The sequence below is a fragment of the Pteropus medius genome, unplaced genomic scaffold (genome assembly GCF_902729225.1).
Source record: "Pteropus medius unplaced genomic scaffold, Ma_sr-lr_union100, whole genome shotgun sequence".
Lineage (NCBI taxonomy): Eukaryota > Metazoa > Chordata > Mammalia > Chiroptera > Pteropodidae > Pteropus > Pteropus medius.
In genome coordinates, this window is record NW_024352783.1 from 7767884 (window position 1) to 7785144 (window position 17261).

Below are 17261 nucleotides of genomic sequence, written 5' to 3' on the forward strand. Positions count from 1 at the left end.
CTGAAATACTATGCTGAAGCCCCAGAAGCACATGGGTGCCAAGTTAAACCTATCTTTTAGAAAGGTTGCTCTGCTGTATAAACCAATACTCATGCAAAATGTTCTGGGCAGACCCAATAATTAATGGGCAGTCTCGAATCCTTTATGAAATAAGTAGTTGGGGTGGGGGTGGGGCAGGAAAATTAATAGGCTAGGGCATGAGGAGGAAGATACACCTAGGACCAAGTGCTGATTATCTGTTCCCAATGAGTGTGGTATTTCACACCCATAAATTGTGAAACCTTTGTTTTACAGCCTGCCTCTGTTTTCCTCTTACCTGTGGGTGTCTTTCTCCTAGTATTTCTTCAGAAATATGCAAAGCTTTTTCATACATCCTTTGTGCTTGTGATGGCTGCTTGGAGAACAGAAGGTAGCGAGCATAGGCATCTAAGCACATGCCAAGGAGGAGGTGGGTATTGGCTTTCTCTTCCACTAAGAAGAAAATAAGAGCATTGCTTGGATATAACAAGTACAAGATAGAAAGTGAGGCAGAGAATTGGCCAACCTAACCTAATCTTATTCTTACCAAGACCTATGAATATTTCATGTAACCTAAGTACTTTAGCCTTGTACTTTTTACACAAAGGTGACAATTTAGGTGGATTACCATCTAAATTGGTTCCTGAACCCAATTCCAACATGTGTATGTATGTGTGTGTGTTGGGGGTTGGGGGGGGCGGGATATAGGATTCCCCAACCAACAAGCAATTCTCAGACATCAGCAGGGTGTCCAAAGAAATCAACTCAATTATGACACTATCTACCCAGAGAGAGCATCAGATTCCACAAGTTAAAGGTTAGTCCTACAAGACTACACACCCTACTCCCCAACTTCAGACACTAGTTGCAAGTCCCGGTTGTTACCTATGCTTTTGACAACCAGCTACAAACTGAAGGTTCCAACAACCCCCTTCAATTCAGGATGCCAATTAGAAGTCCAGGTTGTTACCAGGTTGGGAATCAGGTTGCCAAGACTCCCTCTTTGGGTTTCATTAACTTACTAGAGTGGATCACAGAACTGAGAGAAACATTTTACTTAGATTACAGGTTTATTATAAAAGGATATAACTTAGGATCAGCCAGACAGAAGAGATGTATTGGACAAGGTATGTGGAAAGGGGCACGGGTTTTCCATGCCCTCTCCAGGTGTGCCAGCACCTCTACAAGTTCACCAATCCAGAAGTACCACAAACCCCGTCCTTTCTGGGGTTTTATGGAGGCTTTATTACATAGGTGTGACTGATTCAGCCTCCAGCCCCACATCCCTTCCTAGAGTTCCAACCCTATATTCAAATGGTAGTTCTCTGGTCAACCAACCCTCATTCTTAGGTGCTTCTAAAAGTTGCCTCATTAACATAACAAAAGACCTTTCTTTCTTTGGCACTTTGTAAATTCCAAGGGTCTGGGAGCCAGGACCTGGACAAAGACCGAATAAATGAATGACCAAATATATATTTCTTTTAAATCACAAGTATCACATTAGTAATCAAAGAAACATGCACTGAAGCCACAGTAAAATTCCAGTTCATACCTACCAGATCAAAAAAGTTTAAGTCCAGTAATAACAAAGATATGGAACAACAAGAATGCTAACACATTGCTAGTGAAATGTAAACTGGTAAAACCATATTGATAAGCAATCTGGTAATATCTAGTATATGCACTCCAGCAATTCCGCTCTTGGATACATGCCCTAGGGAATATCTTACATGTGTGCACAGAGACACAGGTCCAGGAATGTTCAAAAAGGTATTTTCCACAGCAAAACACGTAGAACGTACATATCCATTAAAAGGAAAACTGTAGTATATTCATACAATGGAATACTATACTGCGGTTGCAGTGAATGAACCAATCAGGGCCACCTCTAGCCTGTACCACTCCTTGCAAGGATGGAAAAAAAGGCTCAACCTCACTCCTTACCCCAGTGGGCTAATCAGAGGAAGTTCTGGACAAATGCAACCCAGCAGACATGGTTTGGCAAGCAAAACAGGGCCTTTATGTTAGGAAAACTGATGCTTTTAGTACCAACATGTATAAATCTCAACAACATAATGCTGAGTGAAAAAACATTGCAGAAGCAACTGTACAGTATGATACCATTCACATAAAATTTAAAAGCATATTAAGCACGTTGTATATTGTTTACTGATATATGCAAGTGTAATGAACAGACAATGATAAAGACCAAATCCAAATTCAGGATAGTAGTTATACTAAGCAAGAATACACAGGAGTTTAAACTTACCAAAAAAAGTTTTAAAGCACATACTGTAAAATACTTAGACTTGACAAAGCTAAGAGGAAGGTATACAGGTATCTGTTAAAGTCTCTACACTTTATTTTTGCTTGACATCTTTAAAAAACTACAGAAGAAAAGCGCAGAACTAACTTTTCTGAATGATGTCAGTAATGTGAAATACACACTGGAGAAATTCCAAAAACATAGACAAGGAAACAGAGGAAAGTGTAAACATAAAGGACAGAGGAGAGGCCAACATACAGTTAAATGACGTTCCTGAATAAATGACCATAGCAAAGTAGAACTAACTGTTCAGTAATCAAAGATGTAGTACAGAGAAGCTCAAGAGAACTAGATCTTAAAAATGGAGGTTCATCACAGACCAGGCAAAATTCATAAAAAGACTAATCCCCTAATTTTATACTAATAAAACTGACTCCTACAAAGCAACCAGGCAGGAGAAAATAGGCTATCTACAAAAGAAGGCAAATAAGTTGGCTTTGGAATTCTCTGCAATAAACCCCTTCTAAAATTCCAGGTCACAGAGAAAAAACAACTGGGGAAAGAAAGGTAGAAGAATGTTAAACTGTACCCACTTTACAGAAGAAACTGAAAAAAGAAATGTTTTTCCTCTGAGTTAAAAATACCTTGAAGAAATTTTTAGGTTACCTCTAAATAGAACCATATGTATGCCTTCCTTCCAAAATATAAATGGGATTTTAGTGAGGAAAATGTCCCTATAAAAGGGACAAAAGAAATAACAAAACAAAAGAAATAACAAAAAACTGAAACTTTTTAAAATGCAAAAATTAAGGCAAATATCACTTTTAATATCTATTTAAATAAGTTTTAAGATTCTCTATCATAGGACAATGATACTCAGCTTAGGTTTTTAAAAAATCCAAATACAGCCTTCTACAAAAGACTGACAACAAAATGACTCAAAGTTAAAAGACTAAGATACAGTCAACAATGTAAAACTAAAATTTGTGACAAAAAAATTGGACAAAAAATCATTTTCTCAGAAAGGGATAATTCACAATGACATATCTAAAACCTTGAATAGCATAGAAATATGTATAAAGAAAAAATTTGTCCAGAATGACTAGACAAAATCAGCAAGAAGACTTGAACAACACTATAAACCAACAAGACCTAAGAGACATAGAAACTCCATCCAAAAACAGAGGAATACACATTTCTTTCAAATGCACATGCAACATTCTCCAGGTAAAACCATATAACAGGCCATAAAATGAATCTCAATAAATTTAAAAGGACTGAAATCATACAAAACATGTTTTCTCTGACCACAACAGAATGAATTTAGAAATCAACAACACAAGGAAATCTGGGAAATTCATAAATATGTAATTAACCAACATACTCCAAAATATCCTAAAGATCAAAGAAAAAACGCGCAAGAAAAATTTGAAACGTGAAAACAACATACCAAAATTTATGTGACGCTAAAGCAATAGAGGGAAATTTATAGTTTTAAATGTCTCTATTAGAAAGATCTTAAATGAGTAACCTAATCTTCCACCTAATAAACTAAAAAAAGAACAAAATAAGCCCAAAGGAAGCAGGAGACATAAGGATTTAAGTGGAAATAAATGAAATATAAATAAAAACAACAAAGTGAAACCACAAGTTGGCTCTTTTTGAAAAGATCAACAAAACTGACAAAAACCAAGGAGAAACTATGAATAAAATAATCAGGAAGACCGTTCATAAATTGAGACTAGTAAACATAACACGGGGGGGCTAAACCATAAATAAATTACGTTAGTAAATATATCACATTCCAGCAAACTCTTACATAGTACTTGAGTACTAGTCACAGTACTAGGGCACTGAATTCCCATAACAACTCGATGAGGTAAGTTGTGCTACTATTCTTATTTTATTGATGAGGAAACTGAGAAAAGTTAAGTCACCTGTCTACAGTCACACTGCTAGTAAGCGGAAGAGCCAGAATTCAAACTCAGGGTCCAGACTTCAAGCCCTCACGAAACCAAATATGCCACCAAAAAATACTTCGACTTTCCAGAAATTTTTTTTTAAAATATGAAAAATGAAACTTTCAGCTCAAAGAAAGAAAGAGGAAGGAATCAATGGAAAAAATCTGTTAAAGAGAAGAAATCCATAAAATTAAATACTAGGAGAGGAACAGAGAATATAGTAAACTATGCATTCAAAATATAATTCCATAATAAAGTTTCTTCTAGGAAAATACAGTTCCCCAAAATTCTTTCATAAATGCATATTCACTTATTTAACAGATATTAACACCGTTCTTGGCACTGTCCTAGGTACTGAAATCAAAACAAGAAAACTGAAGAAATTTAAATGTATGAGTAGTCAAGGAAGGAAAATAAAAAGTTGCCAGAGAATTGACTCCAAAGGAGATCTGGTCCACGTGGTTTTACAGATCTCACGACTTTCAAGGAATAGCTCATTCCTATGTAATACCCCATACCTAGGCCAGAACAGAAAATATAAAAAGCATACCAATTTATTTTACCACATTAACAAACCCATAATGACAAGCACAAGAAATAAACTATGGATCTCACATAAGAAAATAAATGCAAAAGTTCTAAATAAAATCTCAGCATTAAATATTATCCAGTAGTATACTAAATAAACAATTACTAGCAAGCCTAGTTTGCTCTAGATATATAATAATAAATCTATTCATATAATTTGGCACCAAATCAGATATAAGACAAAGTTGTCCATCACCACCCACTATTATCTAATGTTATTCTGTGATTATAGTTAAATTTAACAGAAGTATAACTGAAAAGAAACAATTATGATTTCCTAAATGTATAGTTATATATCTAGAAATAGTGTAATATCAACTGAAAAGCAAATAGTTTAGTAAAGTGTCCACTTGGAATCAAATGTAATAAAATAGTTGTCACATCTATGTGAATAAATCTGTAAGGAAGAGCCATACCACGTTCCTCAATGGGAAGACTCAAAATTGCAAATAAAGTGTAGTGAGTGAGTGACTTCTCTTGCTAGCACAGTTGCTGTTTGTCCTAGTATCCACTCTTTCAAGCAGAGGGGATTCCCATCCTGTTAGGAATGGATTCTGATCAGTTTTAGCCAATCATGGTATTTCATCTCTCTTGCCAAGGAAGGACTGAGTTAGAAATGCCATGTGACCCAGTTCTAGCCAGTGAGAAGTAAGAATAAATCTACTTGGGGACTTCTAGATTACCTTCATTCTAAGAGAAACATCAAAGAAGTCTCCTTTTCCTCTGGACATTGCCATTTCTGGATGAGATTCCTGGGACCTGGTGGTAAGTCACTTTCCAACCAGAAAGGGAGAATGAAGAGAAAGCCCACACACTGAGAATGACAGTAAGGAGAGATGGAAAGAACCTTATCCTTCAGGAATTCAGTGAACCATATATCAGCTAATTCAGCAGCCTGCCCCCTTTTGTTGAACTGCCAGTTATATGAGATAGGTGTCCTTACTGTTTAACTTAATTTGGTTAAAATTTTGTGTCATTTGCAGTCAAATGCCAACTTCTGGCAATCTCCCCAATGTACAATGCAAATCCAATAATTCAGTCTCAAAGCACTTTGGGGACTTGACAAAATGGTCTCAAATTCATGTAAAAATATCTAAAATTCATGTGAGAACTGAATGAAACTAAAATGTAAAATTTTACATAAGAAACGTGAGATCTATATTGCCATACAACTCAAATATATAATACCATACAATGCAAACAATGTATACTGTTATAAGTTTCATCAGATGAGTAAATAAGAATGGAAAACCCCAAAAGAAAGCCAAGCATATACTAATTAATACATAAGTACATAATAGTGAGATTATCTTTAAGAAAGTAGTTACCAACTTCATACCAAAGTTAATTGCAGCTATATTAAAAAAGTAAATGTTAAAACTGTTTAGAAATAAAGAAAAAAAAGACAATTAGAAGGAAAGATGAGTGAATACTTATGTTTTCAAAGCTGAAAAATACCTTTCTAAGCATTAAGCTCTGAAGAGCAGGGACTTTTGTTTGCCTCATTTGCTTCTATGAGAATCCTAGAACAATACCTGGCACAGAATAGCTACTCAATGTTTATTAAAAATTAATAAAATCAAAGAAAAAAACGAATTCGGTCAGATCTAATTCCCTCGAAATTAAAGAGTTGCGCAAGTCATGCTGATTCATTAATATAAATTTTTAAAAAGAAACATGCAAAAACTAAATATCTTCTATAGAGAAGTAAAACTAAAAAGCAAATGAATGATAAAGATTCAGGAGAGTAGTGTCTCTGAGGCAGGAAGTGGAAAGGGATTGGGGCCAGGCACACCACACAGGGCTTCAAAGGTATTGTTAATGTTGTGTTACTGCCTGTTCCCATTATTCTTTAAATAAACTATACAAATATTAGTTTCACATTTTTTAAATTAAAAAAAACCCTCCTATCTCTATATCCACGAATTTACGGAGAAGGAAGAAGCCAACGGGATAGAGTTAATATTCTTGTAAAAACACACCAACAAATGATTAACTTCACTGCTTATCAAAGAAACACTAGTTAATGTATCAATGCCATATCATCGATCTGACAAAGGTTACAAAGACAAATGCACTTTGGGGAGGAGGGGCACATTGCCTTATCACAATAGAAACTAATAATGGTTATATTTTTTGAGTAGCTGCTATGTATTAGGCATTGTTCTAAGTGTTTCACATATATTAACTCAGTCAATCCTAAGAGTCCTATGAGAGAATATTACTCTAAATCCCATTCTAAGGATCAAAAGCATATATGGATTAACTAATTTGACCAAAGTCACAAAGCAAATAAATTAGCAGAACCAGAAAATGTAAATTAACACCATCCTTTTGAAAGCAATTTTGCAATATCCATCACTAACCTTAAAATGTGCTACTTTTGACATGGAATTTCAGTGCTAAGAATCTATTCTAAAGAAACAGGTCTGGACACTACCTTATGTTTGATGGCAGAAGAATGGATGGACTACTATGAGATACACCTTTCTGGATTGAACACAAGCATTCGTCTCCACACCCTCCCAAAACATCACTATAATCAAAGTGAAAGGAGGAAAAAGATATAAAACTACAAGAAATAAAGACAAATCAAGGGAGATAACAAAGATCAAAAAATTGTAGGAGATGAAAAGTAGAGAAAAAACTGGTAAGTGACTAAGCACAAGAAAAGAAGATGAAGACTGAATGCCTACAGACAGCTATGCCAGTGAAAAGCAGGCCAATTTATACCATAGAACCCTATAAAAACTTAGGAATTAAAGCACTATGGTGAAAGAGGGATTTGTCATATACATATAAAACAAGCAACAAAAAATCTATTGACTTCAGAGGAAACAAAAGATACAGAAAAGAAAATGTAATTATGTAATCATATTACTTCGTTCGGCAACACTGTACATTCCAAATAATGTAGACACGACCAAAAATTACCCTAAATCTTCACTATTCTGCAAGTCAGATTTGAAAAATATTAAATCAAGAAATAATAATGTCATTCAGAAATACAAAGGAAAATACTAGAAGAAATTTGTTGAGTTGACGATGATCCTGGGAAGATGTGTGGCAAGGAAATGCTGTATTTAAATTCTTATAATGTTCTTTGACTTTTCATATACAGGTAATAGTAGAAAGTAATTTTAAAAATAAAAATAAAAATGTGTTGCAAAAAATTACAGACTATTCAGGAAAACACAAATATAACAAAAAACCCCTATAAATCTACCAACCACAGATAATCACTGTCTATATTTTGGTATCATTCAGCTCTTATTCTATATCTATATTTAATCTACATATTTTAGAAAATTAGGCTCCTCCTAACTATATTGTTTTGTAATCCTATTTTCACTGCATTTTTTATGAGCCTTTTCTCAAAAATTACATATATATCTACAATATGAGGAGTAAAATGAGTACACTATACCAGGAGTCCCCAAACCCCAGACCATGGAGCACTAGTGGTCCATGGCCTATTAGGAACTGGGCCACACAGCAGGAGGTGAACAGCAAGCTAGCAAAGCTTCAACTGTATTTGCAGCCATTCCCCAGCACAAGCATCACTGCCTCAGCTCCACCTCAGATCATCAGGCATTAGAGGTCCCTGGTGCCAAAAAGGTTGGGGACCACTGCCCTATACCAAGTTTTAATGTGATCTGAAATAATGTACCCTTGGGATAGAGTTAATCATGCCAATAAAAAGCATATGAATTTGATAAGGAATTTGTTTTGTTCAAAACTGGGAATCTATTCCTTTAGAAAAAAATAAGATTAAGAATAATGTAACACATTCTACTGCTTAACTAGTAAAATATAACAATGTTTACAACGGAAATCAGTTTGCTCTCTCTAATAAGAATTCCTTTGCCTAGGAAAAAAGTGTTTTCACAACATATAACTAAATTTAAAAAAATTAAATTATCAAGTAGTATAGACAGTATAATCCCTAATTTGTTTCTTAAAATATAAATAGCATAGGGTGAAAACAATCCTGAAAAGACATACACCAAAAAATAAACAGTAGTTCTTTCTTGGATAGTGTGATTGTGGATGATCCTTATTTTCTTCTTAATACTTTTCTAAATTTCCTTCAATGCACTGGTATTATTTCTGGAATTAGAAAAGCTTTACATTCTTAAGAAACTGTCAATGCTACAAATGAAAGATAACAAGAATGTGGATAGTTCATAAGTGACATATTTGATAGCTAGACTTGTATTTATATTTTTTGTGAATTTCCTCAAAGTACTTCCACTACTTGGGGAGTTGTAAGTGGTTTGGGACTTTTGGGCCTTTTGTCCTTTCATTAAACAACCACTGAGCCTGTGTCAGGCACTGCTCTAGATACTGAGAATTTAGCAGTCAATAAAACAGATGAAGTCTCTATCCTCCTTAGAGAAGACAAATACTAAAAACTTGAACAAAAATATACTTTAGCAGTGATACAAACACAAGCACACAACACACACACACCCTACTTTCTTAAGTGCAATTAAGAAAAGTAAAGGAGGATAAAGTATTAGGGAGACACTAAGGTGGGAAGAGATTGTTTTAGTCAGGGTAGGCCTCCTGAATGATATCTGAGCAGAGAACTAAATAATAAGAGCTAGCCATATAAAGATAAAGGAGCACAAACTAAGCAGAGGGAACAGCAAATAAAAAGTCCTGGAGATGACAATGAGCTTGGGATACACGAGAGTGAGAAAAAGATCAGTGTGGTGAAAGTAGAATGAGCAAGGGGGAGGGCAGCAGTAGATGATGTAGAATAGGTAGTTGGGGTCAGATTATGTAGGGCCTTATAGGTCAGTCCACAAAGGGATTCTGAATTTATTCTAAAGGTGAAGCAAAGGCACTGAATTCTTAAAAGATTACTTTGCCTGCTACATGGATAACAGACTGTATGAGGTAATGAAGGGAGGCAGGAAAACTTGTGATATTATTACAGGTGTCCAGGCAAAAGACAATGATGACCTGGACCAAAGTGGTAGAGCAAGAGGAGACATGGTCTGAAATGGATATATTTTGATGGTTAATCCAATATAATTTGCTGATGAATTACATATAGGGAATGAGGAAGAAATCAAAGATTCTTAGGTTCTTGGCCAAAGCAACTGAGTGAATGGTGGTGTCATTTACTAAACCAAGGCTAAGTGGTAGAGAAATAAGTTGGTGAGTGGCAGAAATCAAGAGACTCATTTCAGATATATTAAGTGTGAAATGACCATTAGCCATTCAGGCCACGATGTCAGGTAGACAAATCTGCAGTTCATATGCAAGTTGGGGCCGAAGGTGTAAAATTGATATTAAAGGTATGGAACTAAATGTTATCTCCTAGGACGTGAGGGCAGAGAGAAAAAGAGAAGAGGGCCAAAGACAGCCCTGAGGTCCACTAACTTTAGAGGTGGCAAAGGGGAAGCCAAGTAAATAAAGTGTTACCAATAGTGTTTCCACCTGGGTGAGAGCTGCTATAGGTATAGTAAGATAAGGAACGAGAACTAGTGACCTTAATAAAGGGAACTTCAGTGAAGTGATGAAGAAAAGCTGGGTTATGTTCAAGAGAAAACTGGAAGACAATTGAGTACAGCCAACTCTTTCAAGGCATATTTACTACTTTAGAGACATTAGAGTTGACTGCTCTACCTCAAACATCTTGCTAGCTCTTGGTATAAAGTAAGTGAAATAATGAAAGAATCAATGTCAAATCTGGAAATTCCCAATACTTCAAACCATATTAAGAAACCCAAATGGTTTAGAGCTAGAGAGCTTCCTGCCCAGCCCTTTCTGTTCCTAGCATAACTAGGAACAGAAACAGTAGTTGCTCTTCTGTTCCTAGCATAACTAGGAACAGAAACAGTAGCTCTCTTTAAGCTCTTCCCTTAACAATGAGGATGAAATGCAAAAACATGAGCTGCTCTCCATCTTTCATAACTTGGTGTATATCTGGGACCAAAAGGAAATTAATTAGCATTGTGATTGGCAGCTGAACCTTCCCTTTCTGCTCAATTTTCCAGAGGTTACATATAATAAAAGTCAACAGATAAATTATGAACATGTCGCCAAGGGATTAAAAAAAAAAAAGTGGTCAAGTCATTTATACAAAACATCTTATTCCAAATCCTCTAAGACCTTAAAAATAGCCACTTAATTTCCAAAATGGATGACTTTCCCTCTCCCAATTCCCTTTATTGCAGAGTAACAGTGAAGCGCTTTATAGCAAAATGTCCAGAAAACAGTCAGGTGTCCCTACCTGACAAAATGTCTTCTGCTAATTCCTTTTCTCTTTCAATTTTTTCCTCTAGAGTTGAAATGCAGAATTCATAGCCAGCAAGAGCGAATTCCTGTCTGTAAAGCAAAGATCAGCAATCGACTGTTCACTTTTTCACAAACTCCTCTTTTATCCTCATTTTCTCAGCTGGGGTTTTAGTATTATCAATAAATGAAGTGTAAGATGGGAAGAGGAATTTTGTTTAAAGCCCATAAGGGGTATCAATCTGCCATTTCTCAAAAGTGGTTATTTTTTTTCTAGTCACCCATTTAATGTAATTTAAAACAGAAAAAGCTAAGAGTGCAACCATAGTTTTAATAACTGACATAACCAGCAATTTTCATCATCTCCCACTAACAGTTTCAAGGGAGTCAGTTTCTCTGTGAAAGCCTACACCTGCTCAAAGTAATACTAATATGAATGGAGGCTAAGGCCACCCTGCACTAGGAATCTAACTACTGACCTCATACAATTTCTGGAGGTTTATTACCTTTATACTTCTCCCAAGCTGTAGGTCTTTGATGGAATTTTCTTTTACAGAAATGGAACTCCTAGCTTTGGCACTAGAGGGCATTTAGCCTGACTCTAGCCCTGGACCCTCAGTCAATTGGAGAGGATGCCCAAGCAGCAAGCAGACTGACTCTGGACAGAACAAGCATCAACTGCTGGTTTCTATAAAGAGATGCACAGAAACATCAGAGATTCCTTCCCCATCCAGAAGCTTGGCCCTGGTTCTTGCTCTTTGTTCTGGCTCCAGTTTCTTACTGGAATTGGTACATAAAACTCACCCCTTCTCCTCTGGTGTTTTGCCAGGGACCCCCAGTGTTCTCCTCTATTCTCAGAAGAACACTAACTTCCCCAGACCCAAACCTTGACAAACATGGTTTGGTATCTAGCCAGGACATGGGGCAGGGCAGGATGGCCACAGGATGCACTTATTCAAAGCAAAATGTCTATAAACAACTCCCGTAATATCACTCTTTCTAAGCCTCAGGATCTGGCCATATATTTTCTGGTCTCATGCTTTTCTTGATAAAACAAAATAAAAGAACACTTTTGAGGAGAGTACAGAGTAATTTACAGGCTAATTATCAGTGGCTACTACATAAACTTTCACCTCTACAGGACCATAAATTTCTCTTACTCTCCAGTATTATTAGCTTTGGGCTTCTTCTTATCCTAGGGGTTCATACTCCATTAACATCTAGTCCTGTTACTCCTGTAAGGGATATAGATCCCAGCTACAATGCTCCCTGACGGGGTCAACCTCAAGGCTCCCCAAAAGACTTGAAGTCAAATCAAAGGCCCTCAGAACTCTAGCCTATCTAGTGTCCAACCAAATGCAGGGAGACTAAGCAGTTCTAAGAAAGAAGGAGGTGGTGACTAGAGCAGCAGAGACCGGTGTCAGGGGCCCTCACCTCAGTGAGCGCTCACTCATTCTACAGCACCAGGCTTGACGTTATTCCAAATGCCTAGTATTCAACTTCTGCAGCAACTAAAAATGTAAGGAAAAGCTAGTCTTAAGTCTTTCCTTAAATTCGCCCCAAAATATAACTCTCTAGAGGAGTTCTATGCTTACATCCTAGGTGTTTCTTCTTTGAACTCCACCTAGAGAAAGGCACCAGGCTTCACTCAGAAGTTCCCGACCTTTGGCACATATCCAAATTGTTTTCTAAAGCCTTTCCTGTGTAGCTGGCAGACGTTCTTATTTATAAGAATAGAGATTCACCTAATACTTTAAAAATAGCACTGATTTCTGTCTGACTTATCCAAAAATATCTCAACTTCTAGATATTTCCTCTTCCTAAAACCAGCTACTTCATCATCTCTACATGTTTTAAAAACACTGCCCACCAAACAGGCCAATAAGATACCCCTATAGTAACTATCTCACTTAACTTTATATCCAATTTCCTGGTCTGTTGACACATATCAACAAAATGGTTTCTTCAAAGTTTACTACCCCCATCAGCTTTTACATTGCTCCCTCCTCTTCTAGGAAGATGTAAACTAAAGTTCTAACTATAACTTCCTTCCCAGTTCAAGCAGGAACAGAAAACTTGATTAGCTCTGTCACAGTGCAGCCAGGGGTTTAAGGGCTGTATGTCCCGCTCAGCGGGCTAATGGAAGCAATAGGCGAAAACTGGGAAAGACTGAAGATTTCAAATATGAAGAATGGGACACTTTGAGTGTGACACCAATTTTTTGGAGACCCAGATGATTAGCAGGTAAATGAAAATTATATAACATCCCAGGGTCAAAGTCTTCTCCCCAAACCCCAACTCCCTGGCTGCTGTCACACCTAGATTCTGACTATACTTACCTATTCTGAGCAGCATAGATACTGGCCAGCTTTAGAGATATTTCAATTATTGCATTATCTTCCTGTTGGGAAAAAGAAAAATGAAGGAAATTCATGACAAGTAAAATTTCCTCAGAGAATATTTCAGATCAACTTCTAGATTGCCTTTGGCCTAAAAGCCATAGTCTTATCCTTTTAGAGAATTAGGCAACTGTGAGTTCCTCAGCTACCACGCTTTTGCATGAGTGAAAGATTGGCAGTTTTTGTACAAGTCTTAAAGCAAAAAAATCTACCTTTTTTGGCCAAAACACATGTTGGGGGCTGGGTGAAGTTTTCGCGAAGCAAGACTTCTTTGAAAACTGCTTCAGCTAGGGCCCGATCCTAGGCAACATCCTTACCTGCTGCATGCCCCCTCCAAGCAGGTAACTCATTGTCGCTTTAAAAAGTTTTTCTGCCTAAAAGCATAAGGAAAAGATTTTTCTTTTACTTGGGCCCCATTATCTACATGACCCTGGATTTTAAGTAAGTCTGATTCATCATTCCTTGTAAAACACAACATACACACACTCACATTCACATACAGAGAAAAACAGCCTTGTGATGGAAAACAGACTAAAATACCAGTACCCCACATCCTCTGGGCATCTCAAAAACTATTCTGTAGCGAGTAGAAACCAACTTTAGAAATTAACTTCATATCCAAACCCACTGTGGCAGAGACTGAAAACTATCCCCTAATATTCACTCTCCTTTCCATCATTTTAAGTACAGAATCTCCTCAATTTTTAATAGGTCAGCCTCCTTTGCAGTTAGGTATGATCATATGATGAAGTTTTGGCCAAGAGATGCAGAAATGTGAACAATTTTTAAATCATATTTTATAAGAAAGCTGCTTGCCTTCCCTTTTGTTTTTCCTACCTGTAGGCTGGGGTTGAGCCAGCTCACCTATGCAGATGAGGACATATCTTAGAAGGAACCTGGACTTCTAGATCATTTCATGGAGCAAAGGTTACTAGCTCCCTTCAATGATTAGCTACCCGCATACTAATGAATTAGAGAGAAATACACCTCCTTGCTTGAGTCACTCTATTTTGGGGTCTGTTACAGCGGCTCAGCCTGTACCCTTACAGGCTAATAGAGTAGAGTTCCCTTGAGGCTAGTGCTTCACGTATTCAATATATTACAAAGTGATTTACTTACTTACATTTTCAAGCTGACCCCGTACAAATGCCAAGTTGGCCATCTGAAAGCAAATTACAAATTGTTTTTCAGTTTAGAGCATTCTATTACTACTTATTTTAAAACCTTTAAGCTAAAGACTCCTTTTTTGCTTTCACCTTCTAAATAAAAAAAATAGTTGAAAGAAAAGCATGTCACTAATCTTCTAGAACCAAAGTATAAAAATGGTATGAGAGTAAATATTTGCATATATATTTTGTTGATACAAACCAAATAGATCTACTTATCTTCAAAGAAACAAATGTTAATAATAATTGTTTCTTTTTAGTCTGGGACTGAGACTTCTTATAAGTGACACCCCAAGGGTAATGGAAATTTAAACAAAAAGAAAGCTTAGTAAAAACAAAAACAAAAACAAAGAGCTTTAGGACATCCTGAAGGTCCGGAATATAAATAAGGAGAATTAACAACCCTTCTCTTGCATTCATCCTTCGTCAGTGGCTCAGATTGGTTAGAAGAGTTACCAAATCATAAGTGTAAGTGATGGCCTTCTTGTTATCACTCTGATAGGCAAGACGAAGAGCGTCATGCAAAATTAGCTCAGCCTCTTCTGGCTCATCTTTCATGATGCTCAACTGAAAAGAGAAAACAAAGAAAATAAAAGAAAATAAAATGTAAAGAAAGCATATGCATTTGTAACCAGACAGAAGTGGTTATGGATATATATCGCAATATATAGAAGGAAGCTATTCATTCATTCATCAAATATTTATTGAATTCCTACTACGTAGCAAGCATTATGTCTATAATGTCTATAGCCTCCTTTGCAAGCACGTGTGGCCATATGACAAAGTTTTGGCCAACAAATGCAGACAAAAGGAATGTTAGCAATTTTTACATATTTTATTATTTTATAAAGAAGCTCCTTGCCCTACATCCTCTTTATCTTTTCCTACAGGCTGGAAGTGACCCTGTAGGTCAAATAAGCTTAATTACAACTAATGATAAAAGCTAGGAAAGGAACAATAAAGGTCTCTATACTGGAGTCAGAAAAGCTTTTTGAGGAAGTGATAATTAGAGATAGAATACAAATAAGAAATTGTAGGGGAAAATGACCCAAACAGGGAGTAAGGAACAAGCAAAGGCCTTACAGGCTGAAGAGAAGGATTCTTTAAGAACCATTCAAAAAATGAAAAGAAAAGGTGAGAAAGGAGGATGGTGAGTCAGAGTATTTCTGCCAAATGGGTGAACAAAGTAGGATGGTGTCAATCATATAAGGGTCTTGCAGGCCATGGCAAGGAGTTTGAATTTTATTGTAAATGCAGTGGAAAGTCATTCAAAGTTTTTAGGCAAAAAGGTGATATGATCCAATTTACTTTTTTAACAAATCACTCAGGCTGTTGCATGGATTATAGAGGGGGCAATAGGGCAGATGAGACTACTCGGTACTAGGCTGTGGGGATAGCAGGGGAGATAGAAAAAGGAGCTGATTTACCAGATATTTTGGATTTGGTGACAAAAGGATTTGTTGCTGGACTGTTGTTGGGAGGCGGTGGTAAGTATTAAAAACGACTATAAGAATTCCAGGCTGGAAATTTGGGTAGATGGTAGTAAAAAAAAAAAAACGATGGTGAAGGAATGTGTTGGGGAGGCATTTGAGATCAAGACTTTAGTTTTGGGCAGATTAAGCCTAAGAGGTAGACAAGCCTCAAAGCAGAGAAGGTATGTCAGTAGCACACTGCAGCATGGGAATATCAATTTGGACGTTGTTGGCATCAAGGCGGTAGTTAGCCCAATAGAAAAGTTGAGATAACCTGGGGAGAAGACGAAATAGACAAGAATGTGGAGGGGAAAAAAAGAGTTTATACAGAAGAGAACAAAATCGCTCATAAGCAACACTGAATAGCATTTTCAGAACGCTACATACTGTATGTGAAAAATTCTCTATATCAGTCCTTTCAGCTTGGCTGGTTCACGGATAAAAAAACTACAAAACATTTCTGCTAATTATGTTTAGGTAAAAGAACGATGCCTGTGATGCCACTTCCATCTGCACTTGAGACTGCAGCGGTTTTACTGCAGACTTCAGTCTGACAAGCCTGAATGGATTCCAACACCGCTCTCAGCCTCCCTCCATGACCCACCTAATTCCGGGCACTTTTACCCTCAGAGCCGCCATCTCGGCTAACTGGAGAGAGTAATGCGCATCGACAAGGCCGCCTCACCTTGGCTCGCTTTAGCAGCTGGATGATCTCGGCCTCGGCCTCGTCCGCCGCATCTTTAGCGGCGGCCCCGCCCGCTCCCGGCAACTCCTCCTCCTCCTCTGCCGCAGTGGGCCTCGAGAACCACGCGAGCGCTGCGGGAAGGGGTTCTGAGGTCACCGGGCCCGGCTGCGCCCCTGTCCCCGCCCCGCTGTCCCCGCCCGGCTCGCGCCCCTCACCTGCCAGCAGCGGCAGCAGGCCTAAGCCCCCGCCGTGCGGCGCGACTTGAGATGGTCGCACCACCAACTCGAGCGCCCGGCCTCCTGCTGGCCCCGGAAGCAGGCGCGCCGAACAGATCCGGCACCGCCGCGCCGCGGCCCGCAGAAGGCCTCGGCCCAGGCTTGGGATCAGGAGCCGGTACATGCCCGAGCTGCGTCCTCTGCTCACTGCAGGCCCGGCGAGATCCCAGGGCGTCCCGCCC

At 37.8% G+C, this 17261-nt stretch overlaps 1 protein-coding gene across 3 annotated transcripts in view; it reads right to left on the bottom strand.

Moving 5' to 3' along the window:
• The window catches only part of TTC19 (tetratricopeptide repeat domain 19), a 22877-nt gene extending 5624 nt beyond the window's left edge, over window positions 1–17253 (bottom strand). Inside the window, exons 1-8 of one of the 3 annotated variants that reach the window (XM_039847455.1) lie at window positions 17020–17252; window positions 16805–16935; window positions 15104–15214; window positions 14605–14643; window positions 13799–13855; window positions 13422–13483; window positions 11081–11175; window positions 317–471 (exon numbers count right to left, since the gene is read on the bottom strand). In XM_039847455.1, the coding sequence (XP_039703389.1) occupies window positions 317–471; window positions 11081–11175; window positions 13422–13483; window positions 13799–13855; window positions 14605–14643; window positions 15104–15214; window positions 16805–16935; window positions 17020–17203 (834 nt within the window). In that variant the 5' untranslated portion in view covers window positions 17204–17252. Of the gene's footprint in view, window positions 1–316; window positions 472–11080; window positions 11176–13421; window positions 13484–13798; window positions 13856–14604; window positions 14644–15103; window positions 15215–16804; window positions 16936–17019 lie in introns of all 3 variants that reach the window. The other 2 variants (XM_039847456.1, XM_039847457.1) reach the window with 2 other exon arrangements.
• Window positions 17254–17261: the final 8 nt, after the last annotated feature.